The sequence below is a fragment of the Lycium barbarum genome, chromosome 1 (genome assembly GCF_019175385.1).
Source record: "Lycium barbarum isolate Lr01 chromosome 1, ASM1917538v2, whole genome shotgun sequence".
NCBI lineage: Eukaryota > Viridiplantae > Streptophyta > Magnoliopsida > Solanales > Solanaceae > Lycium > Lycium barbarum.
The window spans coordinates 8927961-8949286 of record NC_083337.1 but is presented as its reverse complement, the minus strand read 5'-3'; the positions used below and the strand labels follow the sequence as shown (position 1 = coordinate 8949286).

The following is a 21326-nucleotide window of genomic DNA, read 5'->3' as shown; positions in this document are numbered from 1 at the left end:
CCTTTATAAATGATATTAAATTAGCTATTTAACAACACATTGTTTCTTGAAAATATATTAATTAATAATCATATATTTGTAACTAATATTGTAAAGAATAATTGATATATATTTTTCAAATTAATAATGTTTAATTTTAATTAATTATAAAACTTAAAAGAAGACTTTTTCTATGAGAACGTCATGAATTAGATGTTTGACAGAAAAATAATATTTATAAATACAATGCCATAACATTATTCAAATGTTTGAACAAAAAATCTATCAACTGTAAGTGAAAAATAAACAGCATGCAATGTGAAATGACAAGTCAATATTACTAAAGCAAATAACTTAAAATTCAAAATATAACCTAAATTCAAAATCCAAAAGAAAAAGTTTAACATAATACTCTTATGTCAAATTCCAACATTGCATAAGTAAGTTTCAACGTAACTTAAGTAACTAATTCAAAAGAAAAGAAAAATATAAGTCTATAACCTCATTCACAACGAAATTCTACTTTAATAACGTCACTCGTTATATATCAAGTTTGTTAATGACTCATTCTTTTCAATATTAAGAGGTGTAGTTTTAAAAATTAGAATAATAACACGGTTATGCTAAATAAATAAAATAAAAATACGAGCAATTACATGGAACCACAAGAAGTAAAGGTTGGGAATGAGAAGAAAGGAAAAGAAAAATATATAATATAAAAAAATACATTTAAAAAAAATTAAAAATAAAATAAATTAAAATAAACAAAAAAGAAACAAATTAAAAAGGAACCATGCAATCACAGGGTGTAATTACACTCAATTCTCAACCCCCCCCCCCCCCCTAGAGAATGTAATTACACCCAATTCTCATCTAACTGTGTAATTACTTGGTCAAACAAATGGATCAAACTGTGTAATTACACCCAATTACAATTAGCTGAGTGACTTTCCAAACAGGCCCTTAAATAAATTTTTTATAATATATTTTCGATATAGAAGAGACAAATTTTCATGTATATATACACAAATTAATTCAAGAAGAAATAAAAATGAGAGAGAGCATTATGACTTGCTTAACACCTCCTAAACTCACACGTTCAAGGTATATAAAAGAATTCTACACAAGTTTCAGTACTAAGAAAGTTCAACACAAGTTTTTAAATTTTTTAATGTATATAGTTTTATATATTTTTGTCTTTTGAAATCGAGTACTGCAGACAATTTTAGTTTAGACTTTAAAATAAGATAAATAAATTAAATAGGAATAAGACAAAAAATTAGGAAAAGATAAATGTCTTTCCTAAAACCAGGAAAGACACATACAAATTCCATTAGTTTATATTGAGTCGCTCTTTTTTCTAAATTAAAAATAAAAAATAAAAAAAATCATTTGCAAAGCAATTCTGATAGATCTTGCAAAAACACTAGATCTAAGAGCACTTCAATCATGAAGCACCATAAGGCAACCTATATGCTCCGTTATAAGGCGTCAAGAGACGTCTTTTCCGGTTTGGGCAAATTTGATTTGAGTTGAAATTGTAAAGAAAATTTTGTTTAAAATTTAAATTTAAAGGAAAGTTGTACTTTTTTCCATCAGTTTATACTTTATATATATTAAATTAAATTGTGATTTAAATTCTTATGATATTTTACTAAAAATATTTCATTTTTAATTAATTGAATTAAGTTATAAAGGGTTACATTGTAAATATATTATACTTAGCTTATTTGAGTATTTTGCCTCAAATATGAAGTAATAAACAAATTTAAGACAGCACACAAGTCATGGTTCTACGATCAATAATCTGATAAATCTGAAGATACACAAGAAGAAGATAATATATTTTCTTTCAATTGTTTCTATTACATTACATGGGAGTAGGGTAAGGGGAAATGGGGGAGGGAATACAACGTTGGGATTCTAACCCTCACCAATAAGGTGAAAGTTCAGGTAGTCATCCAACTGAACTACTAAATCCTTACGATAAAAAATATTTCCATTCATTAATAATTGAAAATTAAATATATTTAACTAAATATTATATAATTAAGATTCTAATTGATTCATTTTTATTAAATGTATAATAAAGTTTATTAAACAAAATCATCAATAAAATAAATTGAAATCCCAAACAAATGTCTAATAACCTAAAATGAAAGTGTAACCTTTTATATGCGTCCATATATTTCGAATTTCGAATCGGATTAGTTTAAAATTGTACCAACCCACATCCGATTCGTTTATCCGAATTTTAAAAAACATAACACATATTCAAACCAAACATCCGAAATTCAAAATTCGACCATCCGAATAGCGTAGATCGATTTGGATTCTCGGATATATCCAAACTGTGCATAGCTTTATTGTAAAAATTGTATAACTTGTCTTTTAATCAAGGGAAAAGAACATAACTAAGCAGTTATTAAAGAATTATTACATGTACATAGCAGCATTAAGTGATTTACAATTATGTCATCTAAAGTACTTATTATAATAAAACTTTTTATAGGAGAATATCCACCAAACGGATTGGAATATGTAGTAATCCTCCCTGTCCTTCCCAAAAATTTTGCCTATATTTAAGGATATGCCTAAAATTTTGGAAGTTAATTAAAGATAAGTCGCCTAAATCAGGTATTTTATAGGTAGATGATTCCATACCTGTCAACGTTACCAATTTATAAATCACATAAGTACTATTTTGAAGCTAAATTTATATAAGAAATAAATTTATAACAAATATATATCATGAATGTGCAAATTCTTCTCTAACTGCTTTTATATCATAAATAAATTTATATAATACATTTTATTATACTTTGTATAAAATATTTTATATACCTCGTATAATTTTGTTATACTTTGTATACATTTTAATAAACCTTGTATACATTTCATATACCTCGTATAGTGTTATTATACCTTGTATAATAAACTAGTTATGTGAGGCCCGTGCTAAGCCCGGGCCCAAACTCAAGATATAAAAGTAGATATTTTAACTAAAGAAATATAATTTGTGTTAGTACAAGCGTACAACAACAACAACAACAACAACCATATACCCATTGTAGTCCCACAAGTGGGTAGTTATATGAAAGCAAAATTTTCATTTCACTCTTTTAATATTTTAACTTCCATTTTGATGAAATTATTTACTTCAAATCAAATGTGGAGCCAGAATTTGACATTGATAACTTATGTATCCTAATTTTCTGAAGTTATTTAGTTCTAAATAAATAATCTATACATAGTTAATGAACTTTTAAGATAAATACATAATTTAACTTGTGTAGCAGATGGAGCTGCTCCTCTCTTAATTAGCGATTAGGGGTTCGAACATGGATATGGAAAAAATCTTTGAAGGAAGCGCTCCCCCGGAATAGGCGCGATACAGTGCGAATTATCTGGATTAATTGGGCTCAAATGCAAATATCGAGCACCAACCAGAAAACCAAAGAATATGAAAAATGAGGTAGGAGGTTCGATAGCTTTTGAAAAGTAGACCTTAAAAACAAAAAATAAAAAATTGACTTAAATAAATAAGATTAGGACCTAAAAGTAATTAATAAAAAAAGTTTTAAAAAAATTTGGAAATTATTGTGAGGATTACAAAAGTCCCCGAGGTTCGATAGCTTTTGAAAAGTAGACCTTAAAAACAAAAAACAAAAAAAATTGACTTAAATAAATAAGATTAGGACCTAAAAGTAATTAATTAAAAAGTTTTAAAAATATTTGGAAATTATTGTGAGGACTACAAAAGTCCCCACATTTGCTCTTATATATAATAGTAATTTTATATAGCTAGTATAATTTTGTGCTTGTAATACTTATCTATGCAGTTACACCTCATATCAGAATATATTGTTTTGAAATGTATTTTTTAATAAATGTTGTTTTTTTTTTTAAATAATGAGTCTTTTCTTTAGCATAATGTAATCGATTTTTTTCTAACCTAATGAACCTTGCACAAATCTTCGGAAACCCGCAGCAACAAAAAACAAATGGATGAGAAGATGAGGGGTGTGTAATAGAGTGATTTATCCGTCGAAGGGAGATAAATGATAATAAAGAATAAGAAAATATAATTGAATCCCTAATTTATGGGGATTCCTTTTCAAATAATATTTTTTTTAAATATGTCATAAAAAAAATCTGTTATTTTTTAAGAACTTTAAAAGTTGTGCTATTTGTGTGCCTAACTTTTAAAACTTGACCTAGAATGTAATTTTCTCTTTAATGAAACGCCCTAAGAAACTCCATTAAATGGGCTAGGCCTTCATTTCACTTGGAAGAATGACGCTGGCATCGTACATCCCGAATCATTTTGCGCGGATTGCCTTCAAAGGCACAAGTTTTTAAAATTTCCCCCTCAAATTGTTGGGCTTTAATTTTGTCCTTCGCCTAAAATCACATGGCTTCTGGGTTCGAATCTTCGCTCAGTCAAAATTTAAAAGAAAATTCGCAAGGTAGAGTTTTTAATTTTTTGTCTTATGCTTGAAGGAAAACTCTGCTTTATAAGGTATGCAGAGTGCAGACTCTGCCTTGAGGTAGAGTTTGCTACCCGAAGGCAGACTCTGCCTTGATGTAGAGTTTGCTACCTAAAGGCAAACTCTGCGTTATAAGGTAGCAAACTCTGTCTTAGGTAGAGTTTTGCGTGCCTTAAAGTAAAGTTTTGCAGGCAAATTCTACTTTGCGAAATCTAAACTCTGTCTTGCGATTTTTTATTTTTTATTTTTAAATTTTTGACTGAGCATGAGGCTCAAACCCAAAACTCATAGCTTTTTAGGCTAAGGGAAAAAAAATAAAAGACCAACAATTTGAGGGACAAAAATTAAAGACCGCCCCCGAATAAGGACGATTGTGCAAATTGCCCATCCCAAATAAAATTGGGCAATTGGCGCGAATGCCCTTCAAATGCGCTGGTCTTTAATTTTTGCCCCTGTAATGCGTGGTCTTTAATATTTGCCCTTCTAAGCTAAAAGATAATAAGAAAAAGACGTTACTATGCCTACCCATAACATATAAAAACCTGAAAGTCTGTAACTAACTCCAAACATCCAATTAAACCTATCCATCATTCCAACAACAAACCTTTCAATCATTCCATCGTTCCAACATTTCACCGGAGAAATCTCCATTGATTTTGCTGCTACAACATCGGAAAAGGTAAATACATAATATATAGCGTTTCAATTGAACGTAATTCAACTCAATTTGATGCTTTATTAAGTTTAGATTTGTTAATATTTGAAAATAACAACAAATCATCTTCTATGAACTAAACAACTGATATTCAGTTGAGATTCAACATTGCGAATCATAATTTTACTCAACAACATAGAATTGATCAAATTTATTGCTTTGTTCTGATTTTATTAGTTTATACGTTCCATTTGATTAGTATACAATGCTCAATGACTTAGACTTGCAATTATAGTAACTTCAGTTGACAAAAAATAATCAGGCAAAGTTCTAAACAAGTATGCCGGAGGAGGCAGAAGTTCACCTTGCAAAAGAACAAAGTATGCCGTTAGAGTCAAACTTTCATTTTCATAAGCAAAACATCAAGTATACAAGTGTTAAGAACTAGAAAAGTATGCTAGAGGAGGCAGAAGTTTACTTTACAAAAGAACAAATTATGATGTTAGAGGCAACTTTCATTTTCATAAGCAAAATAAAAAAGTACACAAGTGTTAAGAATTAGACAAGTCTGCCGGAGGAGGCAGAAGTTCACTTTACAAAAGAACAAAGTATGCTGTTAGAGGCAAACTTTCATTTTCATGAGCAAAACAAAAATTTACGCAAGTGTTAAGAACTAGAAAAGTATGCCGGAGGAGGCAGAAGTTCACTTTACAAAAGAACAAAGTATGCTGTTAGAAGCAACTTTCATTTTCATAAGCAAAATAAAAAAGTACACAAGTGTTAAGAATTAGACAAGTCTGCCGGAGGAGGCAGAAGTTCACTTTACAAAAGAACAAAGTATGCCGTTAGAGACAAACTTTTATTTTCATAAGCAAAACATCAAGTATACAAGTGTTAAGAACTAGAAAAGTATGCTGGAGGAGGCAGAAGTTTACTTTACAAAAGAACAAAGTATGCTGTTAGAGGCAACTTTCATTTTCATAAGCAAAATAAAAAAAGTACACAAGTGCTAAGAATTAGACAAGTGTGCCGGAGGGGGCAGAAGTTCACTTTACAAAAGAACAAAGTATGCTGTTATAGGCAACTTTCATTTTCATAAGCAAAATAAAAAAGTACACAAGTGTTAAGAATTAGACAAGTCTGCCGGAGGAGACAGAAGTTCACTTTAAAAAAGAACAAAGTATGCTGTTAGAGGCAAACTTTCATTTTCATGAGCAAAACAAAAATTTATGCAAGTGTTAAGAACTAGAAAAGTCTGTCGGAAGGGGAAAAACTTCAGTTTACAAAATTACAAAGTATGCCGTGAGAGGCAAACTTTCATTTTTCATAACCAAAACAAAACATTATTAACAAAACAACACCAAAAACACATAAGATTGCATAAAAACCAAAATTATTAACAAGACAACACCAAAAAACCAAGACACACATAAATTAACTTAATTCATGAAGTTATGCCGGAACAAGCATAACTTTATGCTGGAACCGGCATAACTTCAGTTTTGAAAAACCAAGAACTCTGCCGGACCCGACATATGTTTCCTCAGACAAACACATTCTTCACAAAAATCAGATTATTAAACAAAAACAACAACAACAACATAAAACAGCTGTTCACAGGCAAAACTTCAAAGATTCAACAAAGAGAAAACCAAAACGCATATCAAAATCAACTAAAACATATTACGACATTCAAAAAACCAAAATATATATATGGGGAACGAAACTAAAGTTCAAAAAATCATACAGACACTATAACAAAACACTATAATTTTAAATAAAAAAGGATCAATTAAATATAAAAAACGACGAAGACAAAGATATTAATTCAACAAACAACAATTTAACATAAAAACAAATATTGAAACGAGCAAAAGATCCAAATTCGTACCTAAGTTTTAGAACAAATGAGACAGACACAAAACAGAGGAGGAAAGAAGAAGCAAAAAAAGAAAAGAAAAGGGCAAATGACGAAATAAAGAGTTTTAATGGGGTAAGGGTAATTTCATCAAAAAACTTTCATTAAACAGGCGGCAGGGGCAAAAATTAAAGAAAGCATAAATGAGAGGCAAAATATAAAGACCAGCCCAAAAGAAGGGCACTCCGCGCAAAAAATTGAATAAAATTTAATCTCTTGCTAACACCCAACAACCAAAGAATAAGGAAACAAAGCCCAACATTTCAAAGTTGGTCCGTCCGCTTTTCTTTAGCTATCAGCCCATTTGCACCAAAAATATCTTTGGGAGCTGGAGGCGAGAAGAGTTCGATTTTGTAATTCAGTATGAATACACTATTTTGGTTATATGGCTTTTTAGAAAGATATTAATAAAAATACGAGAGATTTGTAAATTAAACACTAGAGATCTTACAGGGTTTTTCCTATTTGAATTTTAAGTAGACATAGACGATGATTTCCTGTTCTTGTTGGGGGCCATGCTTATTAATCAGAAAAAAGTACACTGTTTATATAGGTAAATTATATTTTTAAAATAAAATATGTATATGGAGATGTGTGTGTTGTTGAAACTTTTTGACACAAGGAGAAAAGGTCCAACATTTGTATGAGGTCAAGACATTATATTGAAGACGAAATATAACTTCTTAGAAACGGTTATTCAGCAAAAATTAAGATTTTGACAATGTTTCTGGAACAACTGCTTTCAGCCAAAAAAATAAATAAAATTAAAATATATTTTCGAGGTGCCTTTGATATGATGGAAGCCTTTTTTAAGAAAACATTTCTCAAGAGCAAAAAAATGACTTTTAACATATTGGGTCACTCGATAAAAGATAATTACATACGCTAGCCAATATACAAAATAACACTAATAACGTATATTATATGTATATTATCATTAGTATACAAAATATATATTGTCGGCTATTATTTTGGTGACCGGCTATACAGTGTAAAAATTCTGAAAGAAATAGAGATGTTTAGAAATAAAACACGTATATGAGATGTGTGTGTGTGAGATTTCTATGCGGTGTTCGGTTATCAAAAAATATCTTTCAAATGAAAAAATCAATACGGGTCAAAACTATTTCGCTTGAAACTAACTTGTTAACTTCGTATCATTTACTCCAAATAATATTTATATATTATTATTAATCTCTAATACTCGAACAATTCATCAAAATATTATTCAATTTGTTAATATTATTATTAATTTTTAATAGTATATAGTTTTACATAAATAATTTTCAATCACGGATGAAATACATAGTATCATTTTCTAGGAAAATTCTTACTACAAGAGGAAGATATTTTCCATGAAACCTAATTCCGTCATACGAATTATTTTCTTCTGGAACTGTTGAATTATATCACGGTCCATTCATTTAGGAAACTTAAAAAAGTAATAAAATGTTATGTGAAGCTGTGGGGTCGGTTGGTAGATACATTTGTGATTTGTCCATTAACGAGTATTCTCAATTCATAATGGTCAATAACGACTTAAAGAATCTTCTTAATAAGGACTTAATTACTCTTAGTTAGATCTTTCCATTAATAAATTAACATAACTATATTATCATCTTAATCATCACAATCATAGTTGTAATTTTATAAATTTGGTAAAGACGTACAGTTATAGTTGACTTGAGAGCATGACCACTGTTCCTTCACAGTGAGCTCATAAAATAAAAATTAAAGCCTGCTTCCTTGTCAAAATTGAACGAATCAATTTAAATACTAACAATGACATTAAACATTGATTATTTTTTCTCAAATTAATTTCATTGACTTTCTTTTCAAAAGCACTAAAACCCCACCCCCTACTCATACCAAGTAGCTGGATTTTAGTAGCCATTAGCCTACTCTAGGTGGTGATGATGATTTTAATTAGTGGGTTATCTAAGTTTATTCAAATATTTGTTGACACGCGTACTAAATTATGACCACTAAGCATGAATTAATTCACATTATCCCTAAACACGCTTTCTTAGTCAAATTTTAAGACCACAATGACAGCTCTTTCTTACGGTTTAGCAGAACCAGTAACTCTGGCTCAGCTCAACCTTGTATTTGTGTTAAAAGATTCATTTATTATGTATAAAGAATTTATTCAGAACATAATAAACTGATTTTAAAATTCAGAACCCATAAACTAAAAATTCTAATTCCGCATTTAAATGGCTAAATCCTCACAAATAAAAATAAAAAAAGGAGAGAAGATCATTATATGTCGAAATGCTCTAGGAGATCAGGATCAAATGGATATTACGAAATTACAAAGGGGTGTGGTGTGATGATTGTGATTCCTAAACACTTAACCTGTAATAAGAGCTCAGGGATTGGAGCTCTGGGGACGAAGAATTTCTTGGTAGGAAGTGCTTTACTTCCCATTCATCTTTAGTGAATCTACTTAGCATGAATTCGAATTAGTCGGACCAGTAAATGTGAAACACCGAAAAGATGATGTGGAACATAATATTTGACTATGTAATCGAAAAATACCAAGGGTATTATATATGTGCTTTGTTAATAGCTAGCATAGGTTTTTCTTCTCTCTCTTTTCTTGTTCTTTGGGTTGTATTAGCATAATGATGGAGTAAAAATCATCTATCTATTAATTAAAATTAGAAAGAGTATCATATATCTAACCATATCAACCTATAACAAACAACAAAACTAATTGTCATAAATATATATATATTTATTTATACATATACTAATATTGATTAAGTTTGTCATTGATAACGGTGTAAAATAACCCTCTTTGTACGAGGTTGTCTCAATAGGCGCTATATAAGCCGGTGATGCGGCGAATTGTACACCTTGTTATTATCACAAGGTTTTGTACTATCGTTGATTTGGATATTATAGTGTCCGTTCAAATAATAGTGTAATGACAAGTATTTTTGGCACTTCATATATAGTTTAACTTTGACACTCAACCACTTAAAGCACTCTGTCCGTTTCAATATAAGTATCTTATTTTTTTATTTTATTTTTTCTATCTAAAAAAAAGTGTTTTTTTTCTATATTTAGTAAGTTTTTCAATTGTCTCTTTCTATATTTAATAAATTTTTCAATTCCAACATTCTACATGACAAGTTTAAGACTACAAGATTTAAACTACTACACATATTTTTAATTTAAGATCACAAAATTCAAAAGTTTCTTTTATTTCTGAAACTCTGTGTTGTTAAACTAAGATACTTAAATTGGAACTGAGGGAGTACTTTTAAATAATGAGGCATTCTAAATTCATGAGTAGTAGATTCTTGTCCGGGAATTGTCTTGAGAATTTATTTATATTAGTTTGGAGAAATTATGAAACTTGAAAAGTGGCTGAAGCAAAATGTTAACTTCTATTTTTTGTGAAAGTAAAGATTATTAGAATCCAAAGAAGACGGTTTTGGTTAATCACCTAAACTTTATCCTTAAATATTGAAATTCAAAAATCAAACAAGATATAAAGGTAGTGGCTCTAGATAATCACAAAAAAGTGCATCCAATTTTTTTAGTTTTTCATATATAGTCGACTAAGGCAAGATTTTAGTAACCTGTCTTATATCAAACGGAGGGAATGGCGATATTTTTACAAAAGAGGATTTGTTCTTTTTTTCTTTTTGAGGTTTTCATGTGGCGTTCGATATTCGTTTTGACTCCAACTAATTCGGATTTGCATCAAGAAGTATAAGTTGGAGGTAAACATTTCTTACTAAAGGCGACTCTATTCCAAAACTCGAACTCGGGATATTTGTTTAAACATGTGGTATTTACCACTTTAACCTTTGGTGATATATGAAAGAGGAATCCTGAATGGATTTATTAACTCGTAAACTTGTCCGCGCTTCGTGCGGTTATAAGAAAAATCTTGATATAGAAAAGAGTTTGTAAATAGAAAAGATAAACTACATCTTTTTATATGTATCTATAAAAATTATATATGCATATTTGCATTTTACTTTTTTAAGTATTTTATGATGTTTACTATATTTTGAAAAAAATAACAAAGAAGAAATGTGATATACAAAGAAAAGAAACCACGAAACAGATTTATCTGGCCATGCGTTCCTCTTTTCTTCAAAATATTTTTCATTTTTTTCCTTTCTATTTTTCCCTCTTTAATCATGTGTTTTAGCGACGTGGTACGCCTTTTCCTTGTTTTTTTGGTTTTCTTTAGTTACTTTTTTTTTTTTGTCTTTTTATAGTTATTTGAAAGTAAAAGTTATAAGCTACACAAAACGTTTTTTTTGGGAATTAAGTAATTTTGTACATATAATATTTGTATGAGCAGATTAAGCACACCCAAGTTAGCATGAAATATCAGCCGGCTTATAAATTTTAAAATTATTGTTATGATTTTGAATATTATAAAAAAGTGAATCACTTCTTTGTAAAAAAAGTAACAAACTTTGATAAGGGAGGAAAAACTTTGTCCGGCCCTCAATACATACTATTCATTTTCGAAAATTTCTTCAGATCCTCCACTTCGATCATGATTCAGGTTTCACTTTTTCATTATTTGTTACTCATCTGATTTCGATTCTCAATTTACATTTTGCATTTTCCATTCTTCCTTGAGTAGTTTTTTCTTCGATTATGAAAACCTCAATAGAATCAAACTAACGGCTCTTCGTCACCTCAGTCATCCAAACTCCTCTCCACCATCGCCTAACGCCTTTGTAACCTTCTTTATTTCATGTTTTTTTCGTCGAGCCTTGCAAAACTTTCTTTTTATTCCATTATCAATCATTTTTCTGGCAAAAAAAATTCAAACCGTGTCTTGTTAATCAGTTGATGATAGTGTGAAAACCTTTATATGGATGTGAGAATGCACAAAGTAAGTTTGATTCTTTTTAAAGAGTTTAGTAACTGAAAACCCACGTTATTAAATCATTATGATTTATCGTTTCGTTATGAATTTCAGTAATAGTTGTAGCATTTCAGTATGCAAATTGTTTCCCTTTAATAATGAATTTTGAGGTTTCATTTTTTTTTAATTAATGAAAAGAATCATTAGTGATCTTTGCTTTTGTTGATAAAGACGTGAGAGAGAGGGAGTGTTATTTGCTTTTACTAATAAATTTAATATAAATTAATCACATTAAAAGAGAAGGATAAAAGAAGAGTTGGTGACCTACTGATCTTAGACGTGAGGAAAACTTATTCGCTATTACTAATAAAATTTAATACACATAAATCACCTCTATTATTGGGAAAGGAGAAAGTTTTAACAAAAATATTTAGAGAATAATAAACCAAAAAAGCAAAAAGCCAAAACAATGAAAAAAGATAAAAATAAATAGGATCCTTAGCCAAAGATAAGTGTCACATCACTTCCTTAATGCCTAACTTTATATTATAGATAGATTTTCGTCAGTTCATAACACGTATTTGGTTGAGCGGCATCAAAAACTATTAAATATTTGCATGCTATTAACATAGCCCTAATACTTCCGTCCCCTCAATTGTCTATATACAACCTTCACGAAATACGTACTCTTTTGTCTACAATAGAGAGCTACCCGTTGGTGAATTAAATTGTAGACAATCTTTTCAATAGAGTCTAGAATAACAATGCAAATAGTGAAGCTTAAACAACAAAATCAGATAGCTAAAAGAATCTATAGATATGAGTGGCAATTGGCAAGCACATGGAAATGATAGTGATAGCCCAAATGCATAGCAAGTAGAATGAAATTCCTTAGATCCCACCTTGTCTTTTTCCACTGCCATAAGCATGATCTTGGGTTGATAACGCCTTATCCCCCTAAAGCAATTGCTTCATCAAGTCATTGGATATGATGAGATATGTTTTGAAAAGTATATCATGATATAAATAATAGCTTTCTGCCATTACAATTTCGGGGAAGAGAATGGAGATCAGAGGACTAAAATCTTATCATCTTGCATTTTCTAAATGTCACTTCAGTTACTTAAGTAATTGATGAGATCATTATTGCAAATTATTTCATGAAATATATTGTTACAATTTATGGGAAGAAACCTAGAGGACTAAATTCTTTCATTTGTCACCTTTAAAACGTCTTCTTCATTAATTAAATATGTATTTAGCCATTTATATATTTTTAAGAAAAATTGTTGAACAGAAAATTAGGAGAAAAGGGCAAAAAAAAATAAAAAATCACAAAACCGATAAATGCAATTCTAGGCCATAAAGAGGTGTCACATCACCTTGTCTATGTCTAGCGTTATATTATGTATAGATTACCATTAGAATTTGACTTCCATGGTTCGTGAGATGTTCAATACTATTAATTTACACCATTAAAATTTTACTTTCATGGTAAGTAATGTGTTTGATGACATTGGTAAGATTTTCAAAGTATGTAAGTAGTTATAAATTGCAACTGAAAATTGAAAATAATTATAAAAAAATGTAATGTTTTTTACGCTGAAAAAGATAAGTTTTCTGAATCTTAGCGGATAATGGACCAATTTTTTTTTTTTCGGTGATAAGAATCTAATTTGCCTATTCGCAATTTCACCCCACAACAAGGTAACATTGATTATATAAATCCTCACTGATAGTGTTGTGAACGCTTAGTATACTAAAACATGGAACTAATTCCTTTGATTGAAAACTCAAACAAACTACTAGAAAAGATAATAAGGGAATTGGTAGTAGATGATAGAAGGAATAGACTCAAAAAGGAGTGAAAAGAACACAGAGAAAAGTGATGGAGACAATCTTCAATAATAATCGTATAAGCCTATTTTACTTTCACAATTGCTATTATCAATCTGAATCTCAAATGTAATCACTTAATCAGGTGTTAGGCTGCCTTGTCAATACTGATCCAGTCCCATATTCACGACAAATCGTATTTCTCATTTAAATTTATTTCAGACTACTTGTCAAACTATAAACACAAACCATAGGGAAAGACTCCTATTGTAATTAACTTCAAGCAACCATCCGTCGAAGTCAAGAATTTCTAGACATACAAAAAGAAGACGAAGTTATGTCATGATCAAGATTACATCAATGTTGACTATAATAGACAATAAAGTCAACATATGGTAAATGGAGGTCTTAGATGATTTTATCCAAATGCCTAACTTTGGAAAAATGAATGCTATGATGTTGTATACCTTCCCTCCCGACGACTAAAAATTAGCAATCTTATTCTCATCAAATACAACAAACTTTTTCCAGATAATTGTCTTTAATTAACTGATAAATGATGCCTTATTTCATCATCATGAATTGTTTTATTCATTTTCCTGATTTCTTTTATTATATGTTTCCTTTAATAATCTCATGGATTTTGCATCAAATCAAAGAAACTAAATAAAATAAATTTCATATGAACAAAATAGTGAAACCATTAAAGGTTCTCTATATAGACTCGTTTGTCCAGAGACAATAAGTGTGTTCAATTTTCATTTTCAATTTTAAACGAGAAGAAAATAGAATCAATTTCTCCTTTTTATTCCTTTTTTCTAATGAAAGTGGTAGCAAGGGTGGGGTTTACGGTTTACCTCAATAAATTGAGTAGATCAACTTAGCGAATTGACTAATTCGAACATCTATTGATCGATATGATTCCCGAAAATTAATGACAAACAATCTTGTCAATTCGGAGATCTATTGGTCGATACAAATCTCAAAAATCAATGACAAACAATCATTCTAATTTCTTAGTTTGTACTAAGCTCTTAGAGAGGAAGAGCTTGCTATCATAATCTGTTAGATAGATTCTTTTCAATTTTAAAATGTCCTATTTTATTCTTAACCAAGTTAAAAGTACAGCGCTATACTTTTAACTTGGTTAAGTATAATAGAATTTGAGGAATACGAAGACGAATAATGTAAGAAAATTCCAGATTTTCTATCAAATATCAGATTTTTACCTAAGATGTACTAAAAGACGCACACAATAATTGACTAGGTAAAAAATTAATTAAAGCCATAAAGCTCCAGCTTGTTTAAGTATTGGCACTAATTCACCAGAAATATGCGTGGACATCACTCTTTCTAGTCCTCCGAACAAATTTCCACCTACAAAAACCACCGGCAACTCCGTTCTTCTGCCACCACCACCACCATCGCCGCCAATAATTTTCGACAACTCTGTTATCACATCATCTTCATCTTCCTTGTTTACTTCGAAAATTGTAGGGTTAACACCTAACCCTAATAGCAAATTCTTCACGACATGGCACATGCAGCATCCACGTGTTGCTATGACGATTATCGCGTTCTCCGAGACTGATTTCGCTACCCTCATAGTGATGACGGAGTTCTTGTTTTGTGATCCCGTGTTACCAACGGAGTTGGTTTCATTGCTCTCACCTGCAGAGACGGAATGTAGAAATATATATGAAAAACTATTCAAATTTTATTAAATATTAAATTCTGAACTTATAATTTTGAAAGTACAATAACTTCAGTAATTTACAATCTAAAAATTAAACTCATCAAATTTAAATTCTGAATCCATTTTCAGCAATCACCTGAATATGACTCAAAGATAGTAGAACCACCGCTAGAGGTGGAACGCAGAGGCATATGTTAACTAAAATTTAATAGATATTAAATTTTAAATCAAAATTTTCAAAAGTGTTGCAGTAGTTCTAACATAAGCAAGCTATAAAGAGAGAGTTAATATATAGGTGCATATTTTGCAGCGCTTAAAGAAGATGATACAGATCATACTGAAAAATAAAAGAATTCCCAATTCAGTTAAACTCATTAAATTTAAATTTTGAATCTGCTTCTACTAACCTGAACGTGACTCGAAGGTGGTTGAACCACCGCTAGAGGTGGCCGAGGAACTACCTCCGGTCATGGCGGTGGTAGTGGTGGTGGATGAAAGCCAATTTCTATATGGTAAAGTTCGTTGCATAGTGGGTTGAATGTGTGAGAGATGGGGGCGGGGGTGTGGGGTGAGGGGAAGAAAGGGAAGTAAAATGGAGAGGAAATTGGTGCATATATAATTGAAGGTGATGATGAAAGTGGTGTAGTACCCTAACGTCAACGGATGTGACGTGAGAATAAACGTCAGGTTCACTGTTTGGTACGTTTTAATACGTTAAAGTAGAGACTGTAGAGTAGTTTATTGGTCAAATTCCAAGCCAAGTGGTTTGTGGTGGCCTCTTCATTTTGCTTCCGTTCAAGTATGTGGAAAAAACTAAAAGGAAGTTTCCACAAGATCTTAAAGAATCTTACTATTACTCTCTCCGTTTCAAAATGTTTGTCTTATTTTTGTTTTTACATTTTTTTAAAAAAAGTCACTTTCCTCTTTAGTAACTTTTTAATTTCCATTTTTCACATGTCATGTTTGAGATCATAAGATTAAAGGGCATTTTGATACATTTTACATATTTTTAATTTAAGATCATAAGATTCAAAAGTCGTCTTTATTTTCTTAAACTTCGTGTCAAATCAAAACCAAACAAACATTTTGAAGAGAGGTAGTATATTTGTTTACCCCGAATTTAGGTAGTCAATTGAATTTATAAGTGAGGTATAGGATATGTGGATGAATTTTAATCTATTTTGGGTTTGATGTGGGTTACGTATGTATCTGTGTGCAATAGCATGTGTATGTGAATATATGCGTTAATGACTTGAATAAAGATGTAGATATTTATGATTAAGCAAACTATGTTGTATGAATAAGCACAAATAAAACGCCACTGATCCGGACCAAAAGAGAGAGAGTGAGAGAGAGCTTCAATATATATATTTTCTATTACAATGTTCTAGATCTCAAAAAGCTCACCTCTAAAAGTAGGGAAATGTCCTCTATTAATAGTTTTGCCTCATGGGCCTTTCATATTACACAAAACCCTTTTGGAATAAAGAAACCCTAAAAGGATAAGATACGACCGTACGGTCTGACACCCGTACGGTTGTCAATACAAAATGACAGAACGGTCTTGACACGTGGTGGTTTCGCAGCTGGTAAACCGGATTAACGGCCACCTTCAATTCGGACACGGAGAAACCTGACTAACGGCCACGAGAACTTGACTTGGCGAAACCGAGCTAACGGCAACGCAGAGTTTGGTCCAGAGACACCGGACCAACAGATTTACTTCTTTTTTCTCGGATCAGCCACATCTGGTGCAATCCCCCGATCTGAAGAAAAGACTGATCATACTCGTGCTCATTTGATCTTTACCCTCGGCCCCGGTGTCACCGGTCTTGCATATATCCGGTTTTTATCGTATACAAATAGTCCCCACACTTTCCGGACCGTAGTCTTACCGGAGTAACGGGAAGTGGATAAGTCACAAAATCGGTGGTTGCATAAGCTCGTTCTTATCTTTTAATTTTGGCTGGAACAGTTATGTCACGTCCCTCTGACATCGGCCACGTGTCTAGCCCCGAATGGACGATCTTGGGAACCGCCGTAACCCACATCGCCTCATATCATGTCTCATTAATGGTGGGACACATGGCACCTCTCGGTTGGCCAACCTCTGTAACCGCTACAGTTATCACGCCTATATAAGGCCCTTCACCCCTTCATTTCACCATTTTCACTTCTTCATTTCTCTGATCTTTTTCATCTCATATTTTCTTACTTATATTGATCGTTTTCATCCCTTAACTCCTTGATTGTATCGATCGTAAGAAAACCATCTTTGCCAACTTATTCATTTGGCATTCTTTGATTGAAAGTGCTCCTTTGCTTCTTCTTTCACTTCATCGTTTTGAAATTTCCAACTGCCTTTTTAATTTTAATTTTTTATTGTTTCCTCCATCTGTTTTGTCTCTTACTTCGAAGTCACCAATCTTCTTTTTCAATCTTTCAAATGTCTGCCAACACCGAAACTACCTCCCAGGATGTTCCCTCGGTTTTTTCTCAAAGATCCAAGCCAACCTTACAACCCAAGGGAAAAACCCTCGTTGAGCCTACCGCTTTGGACATGGTGCCGTCCAAACCTAACTACAACAAAGAATTTGAGGTCGAGAAGCCCTCTCCGATTGTGGATAGAGGTTTTGATGTAAGACGATATCCTTCGTCTATTACCGAGGATAATCTTGATCAATTCCGGGTCGATTGCGGATGGGATAATCGTCCGGTGCAAGTGTTCGCCCCCGGGCCCGATGAATCTATCACTGATCATGGAGAAGGCTTCCTGTATGTTTACACTTATCCCCTTCTCTCTTTCTATCAGCTGTGACATGGATTTCTCTGGCCGTCCGGAACATGAATGAATGGGCTGGAGCCATCATCGGTCAACACACTCATGAAAAACGGACATGGGGGACCTGTCGCGTGGCCGATGGGTCGCCCAAAACCATGGTAATACTCTTCTTGATTTGGTATATATTGTATTTTATTCTTCTTCCTTTTTATAACCCCTTCGGTATTCAGGTTTATCCAGGAGCTCGGTGGATCCGAGACCGGAACCAATAGCCGAGACTACTGCACCGGTTCTTGAATTTTATTCAGCAGGAACATCTCGGCTTATTGCTGCTGCTAATAAGAAGCGGAGAAAGCCCTCGGACAAAGGGCAGAAACTAAAGAAAAGGGCAAGGAGCGTGGTTCGGACTCTGAAGGATGAATCAGAGCCCGATTTTATTATTCGAAGGGTCGGTGTGGCCCCACCTGTTGCCTCTGTTCCAGAGGAGGATACCACCATTCCTCCCTTTCCTACAACCAAGGAAGGACCTTTCGCTCCGGCACTGCATATAGGTGGGGAAGAAATTCTTTATCCGACTCCTCTAAGGTCAATTGAATATGTTGACATTTCAGGTGACGCTTCATCTGAAGAGACCCCCTGCAAAGGACTAAAAGATCCGGGCTAACTTCAACTGTTGAAGCCGAACCAAGAGCAGAGTCGGTCCCTGATACCGAGGCTCCAATGGATACCAGCTCACTGCCCGATGGTGATCTAGCATCTACATCCGAGACACCTGCTTCTACCGAGACCGCGGGGGTTGCTCCAACCTCTCTGGCGTCGAGGTCAGATAACCTCGATGGCATGTTCTCTGGCACACCACCTGCAACTGGGGAAGCAGCCGTTTTCGGACATCTCCCCATCCCTCGGGTCACGAGGGCAGCTAGGCGGGCCATCGAAACTGATTCAAGGGATAGCCTAGTGCCGGTCTTCCCGGCCCCAAGCGTGAAACCGAGGAGGACCAGGTCGGCGACGTTTACCGACCCTGAGGATTGCAGCTTCTTGTCCCGTCCTGTGGGGGATAGCAAGCTATCTGAGGCCCCTCATTTCGAACTCAGATAAGAGAAAGATGGTCGGAGTCCCCTGGTAGAGCCTCATTAACGAGGGCATGCACGCGGGTAACCGGGTAAGCTTATCATCCGATCATTCCATAATTCAATGTGACCCATAGCTCTAGTTTTATCCAAGTTTAACTCTTCGTTTCTTTACAGAGTGTGGTGCTCGTCAATGAGGCCTTTATCCGTGCTCAGCAAGAGGTTGACGACCTTAAGGGCCAGCTGGATGCCCAGGGTCGGGAAACGGAGAAGTTCCGGCACTTTTTGCAAGTAAAAGAGGATCAATTGACCCGAGCAGCTGCCCTCTCTAACCTTCAGCCCGAGCTCGAAGCGGCGAAGGCCGAAAATCATAGTTTGAAGGTTGAGTTGGCCGGAATAGTTGAAAATAACCGGCTCCTGAAAGCGGATAAGGTCGGCCTCAGCCAAGAAAATGCCCGTCTTTCTTCGAGGCTCGGTGAACTCTAGGCTACTATCTCCCAACTCCGAAGTGAGCTTGATTCGATCAAGACTGATACCGTGAAGTTGGTCGAGAGGCATAGGCTGCTCGAATTCGAGAATGCCGAGTACAAGGAGAAGTTGAGGGTTTTTGAACAGAAAGTCGAGGATAGGGCCCGGATATGCGATGAGATCAAAACTAAATTTGAGGAGACAGCCGAGGCCAATGACATTCTGAAGGCCGAGCTTGATTTGGCAACTTAAGTTCAAAGAATTCTCGATGAAGAGAGGCTGGAATTAGTGGCCAAATTGGCCAAAGCTGAGGCCGACTTGGAGGAGTTTCTTAAGAATGTAGAGGCTGCGGGGGCTCATACCACGATTGTTGTTGTATATGAATGGTGAAAGTCCCGGAGGGCTACCCTTGAACAAGCTCAACAAGGATTTGGGGACCTCCCAGCTCTGATACTCGAAGCCAGAAAAATCGAGGAGGAAGCTAAGAAATCCCTCGACACCGAGTCTTAGGATTATGAGAGAACGGTATCCGAGCACTCCGGCTCCAGTTGCACCGGGTAGACCAGGGCCTGCACTAGCCTTTATTTTGCTTTTGCCTACTTGGCTTGTTTTTGTTTCTTTTAACTTTGTAGAAGTTTCGGATGTAAATACCCTTCATATATGGAATGTGCATTTTTTTCTTTTGATTCTCTTTATTCTTTTATCGGAATGCTTGTTCTGACTTTTGCCCTAGTCGCTAATCCCGTTAAAGGACAATCAAAGACTCGGAGTTATTTTTTCCGGACTGTGCCTAAATATTGGCTTTATTCTTCATCCGGTACCTTTTATTCGGGGATTTGATAGAGTGGTTTGCCCGTGGGACTTATTTATGCTTTGTGAATTCAGACGTCTCCAAATCACGTTAGGCATTTTAGGGCCGATGTTTTTCAATCGCCTACTTATCATAGATTAGGCTCGGACACCTGACTCTCTGCCTTATCAAATTTTGATATAGTAGTCCCCATTTGAGGGTGTTAAAAGATTTTGGCTTGGTTCAATGCGACCTTGTTGCCTTTGTCGTATTTCGACTATATCCCTGGTGTAGTGTATTTAGATAAAATGATGCTGAATCTCGGCGGTAATCACCGGTGTAGGGTGTTTAACAAGAAGACATATCCGAAATGAATTTTCAATAATCTAAATTTTCAATAATCTTTATATTGCAAGTATTTGCACGTACATGATATGAAGACTTCATCCGTTTCCTTCTATTTTTGTCGTAGCAAATACTAAGTGGACACGATTCGTTCTGATCGTTTGGTCCTTACATCGAAACATAATACAGAAGGTCCGATTTTGGACGAAGGTGAGAAATACAAAATTTTCGAGGAATTCTCCGTGATAGCACCTAACAGCGTTCACTTTGTTTGTTGAGCTGCTTCGTTTTCTATTAACCGGGGTAAGCCTCGATGTGGGTATAGTGTAGTCCCCTAGTGTTTATTCGAGCTGCATGATCGGCTAAGCACTATCAAGTCCCCACTCGTAGGATATACCCCCGAGTTCCCGGACACTTATCCTTGTTTTTATCAAGTAACACGTTGTAC

At 33.7% G+C, this 21326-nt stretch overlaps 1 protein-coding gene across 1 annotated transcript; it reads right to left on the bottom strand.

Annotated features, from left to right (window-relative positions):
- Window positions 1-14915: 14915 nt before the first annotated feature.
- On the bottom strand, window positions 14916-16016 carry LOC132626916 (glutaredoxin-C9). The gene is made up of 2 exons (XM_060341983.1): window positions 15831-16016; window positions 14916-15398 (listed from the first exon to the last, which is right to left on the bottom strand). The coding sequence occupies exons 1-2, from the start codon at window positions 15949-15951 to the stop codon at window positions 15007-15009; spliced, it is 513 nt and encodes a 170-aa protein (XP_060197966.1). The 5' UTR covers window positions 15952-16016; the 3' UTR covers window positions 14916-15006.
- Window positions 16017-21326: the final 5310 nt, after the last annotated feature.

Excerpts from the sequence above, each read along its gene's own strand:
- LOC132626916 (XM_060341983.1), bottom strand. The coding sequence starts at position 15,951 with ATGCAACGAACTTTACCATATAGAAATTGGCTTTCATCCACCACCACT. Across the intron at positions 15,399-15,830 it reads CACCTTCGAGTCACGTTCAG|GTGAGAGCAATGAAACCAAC; the intron begins GTTAGTAGAAGC and ends CCGTCTCTGCAG.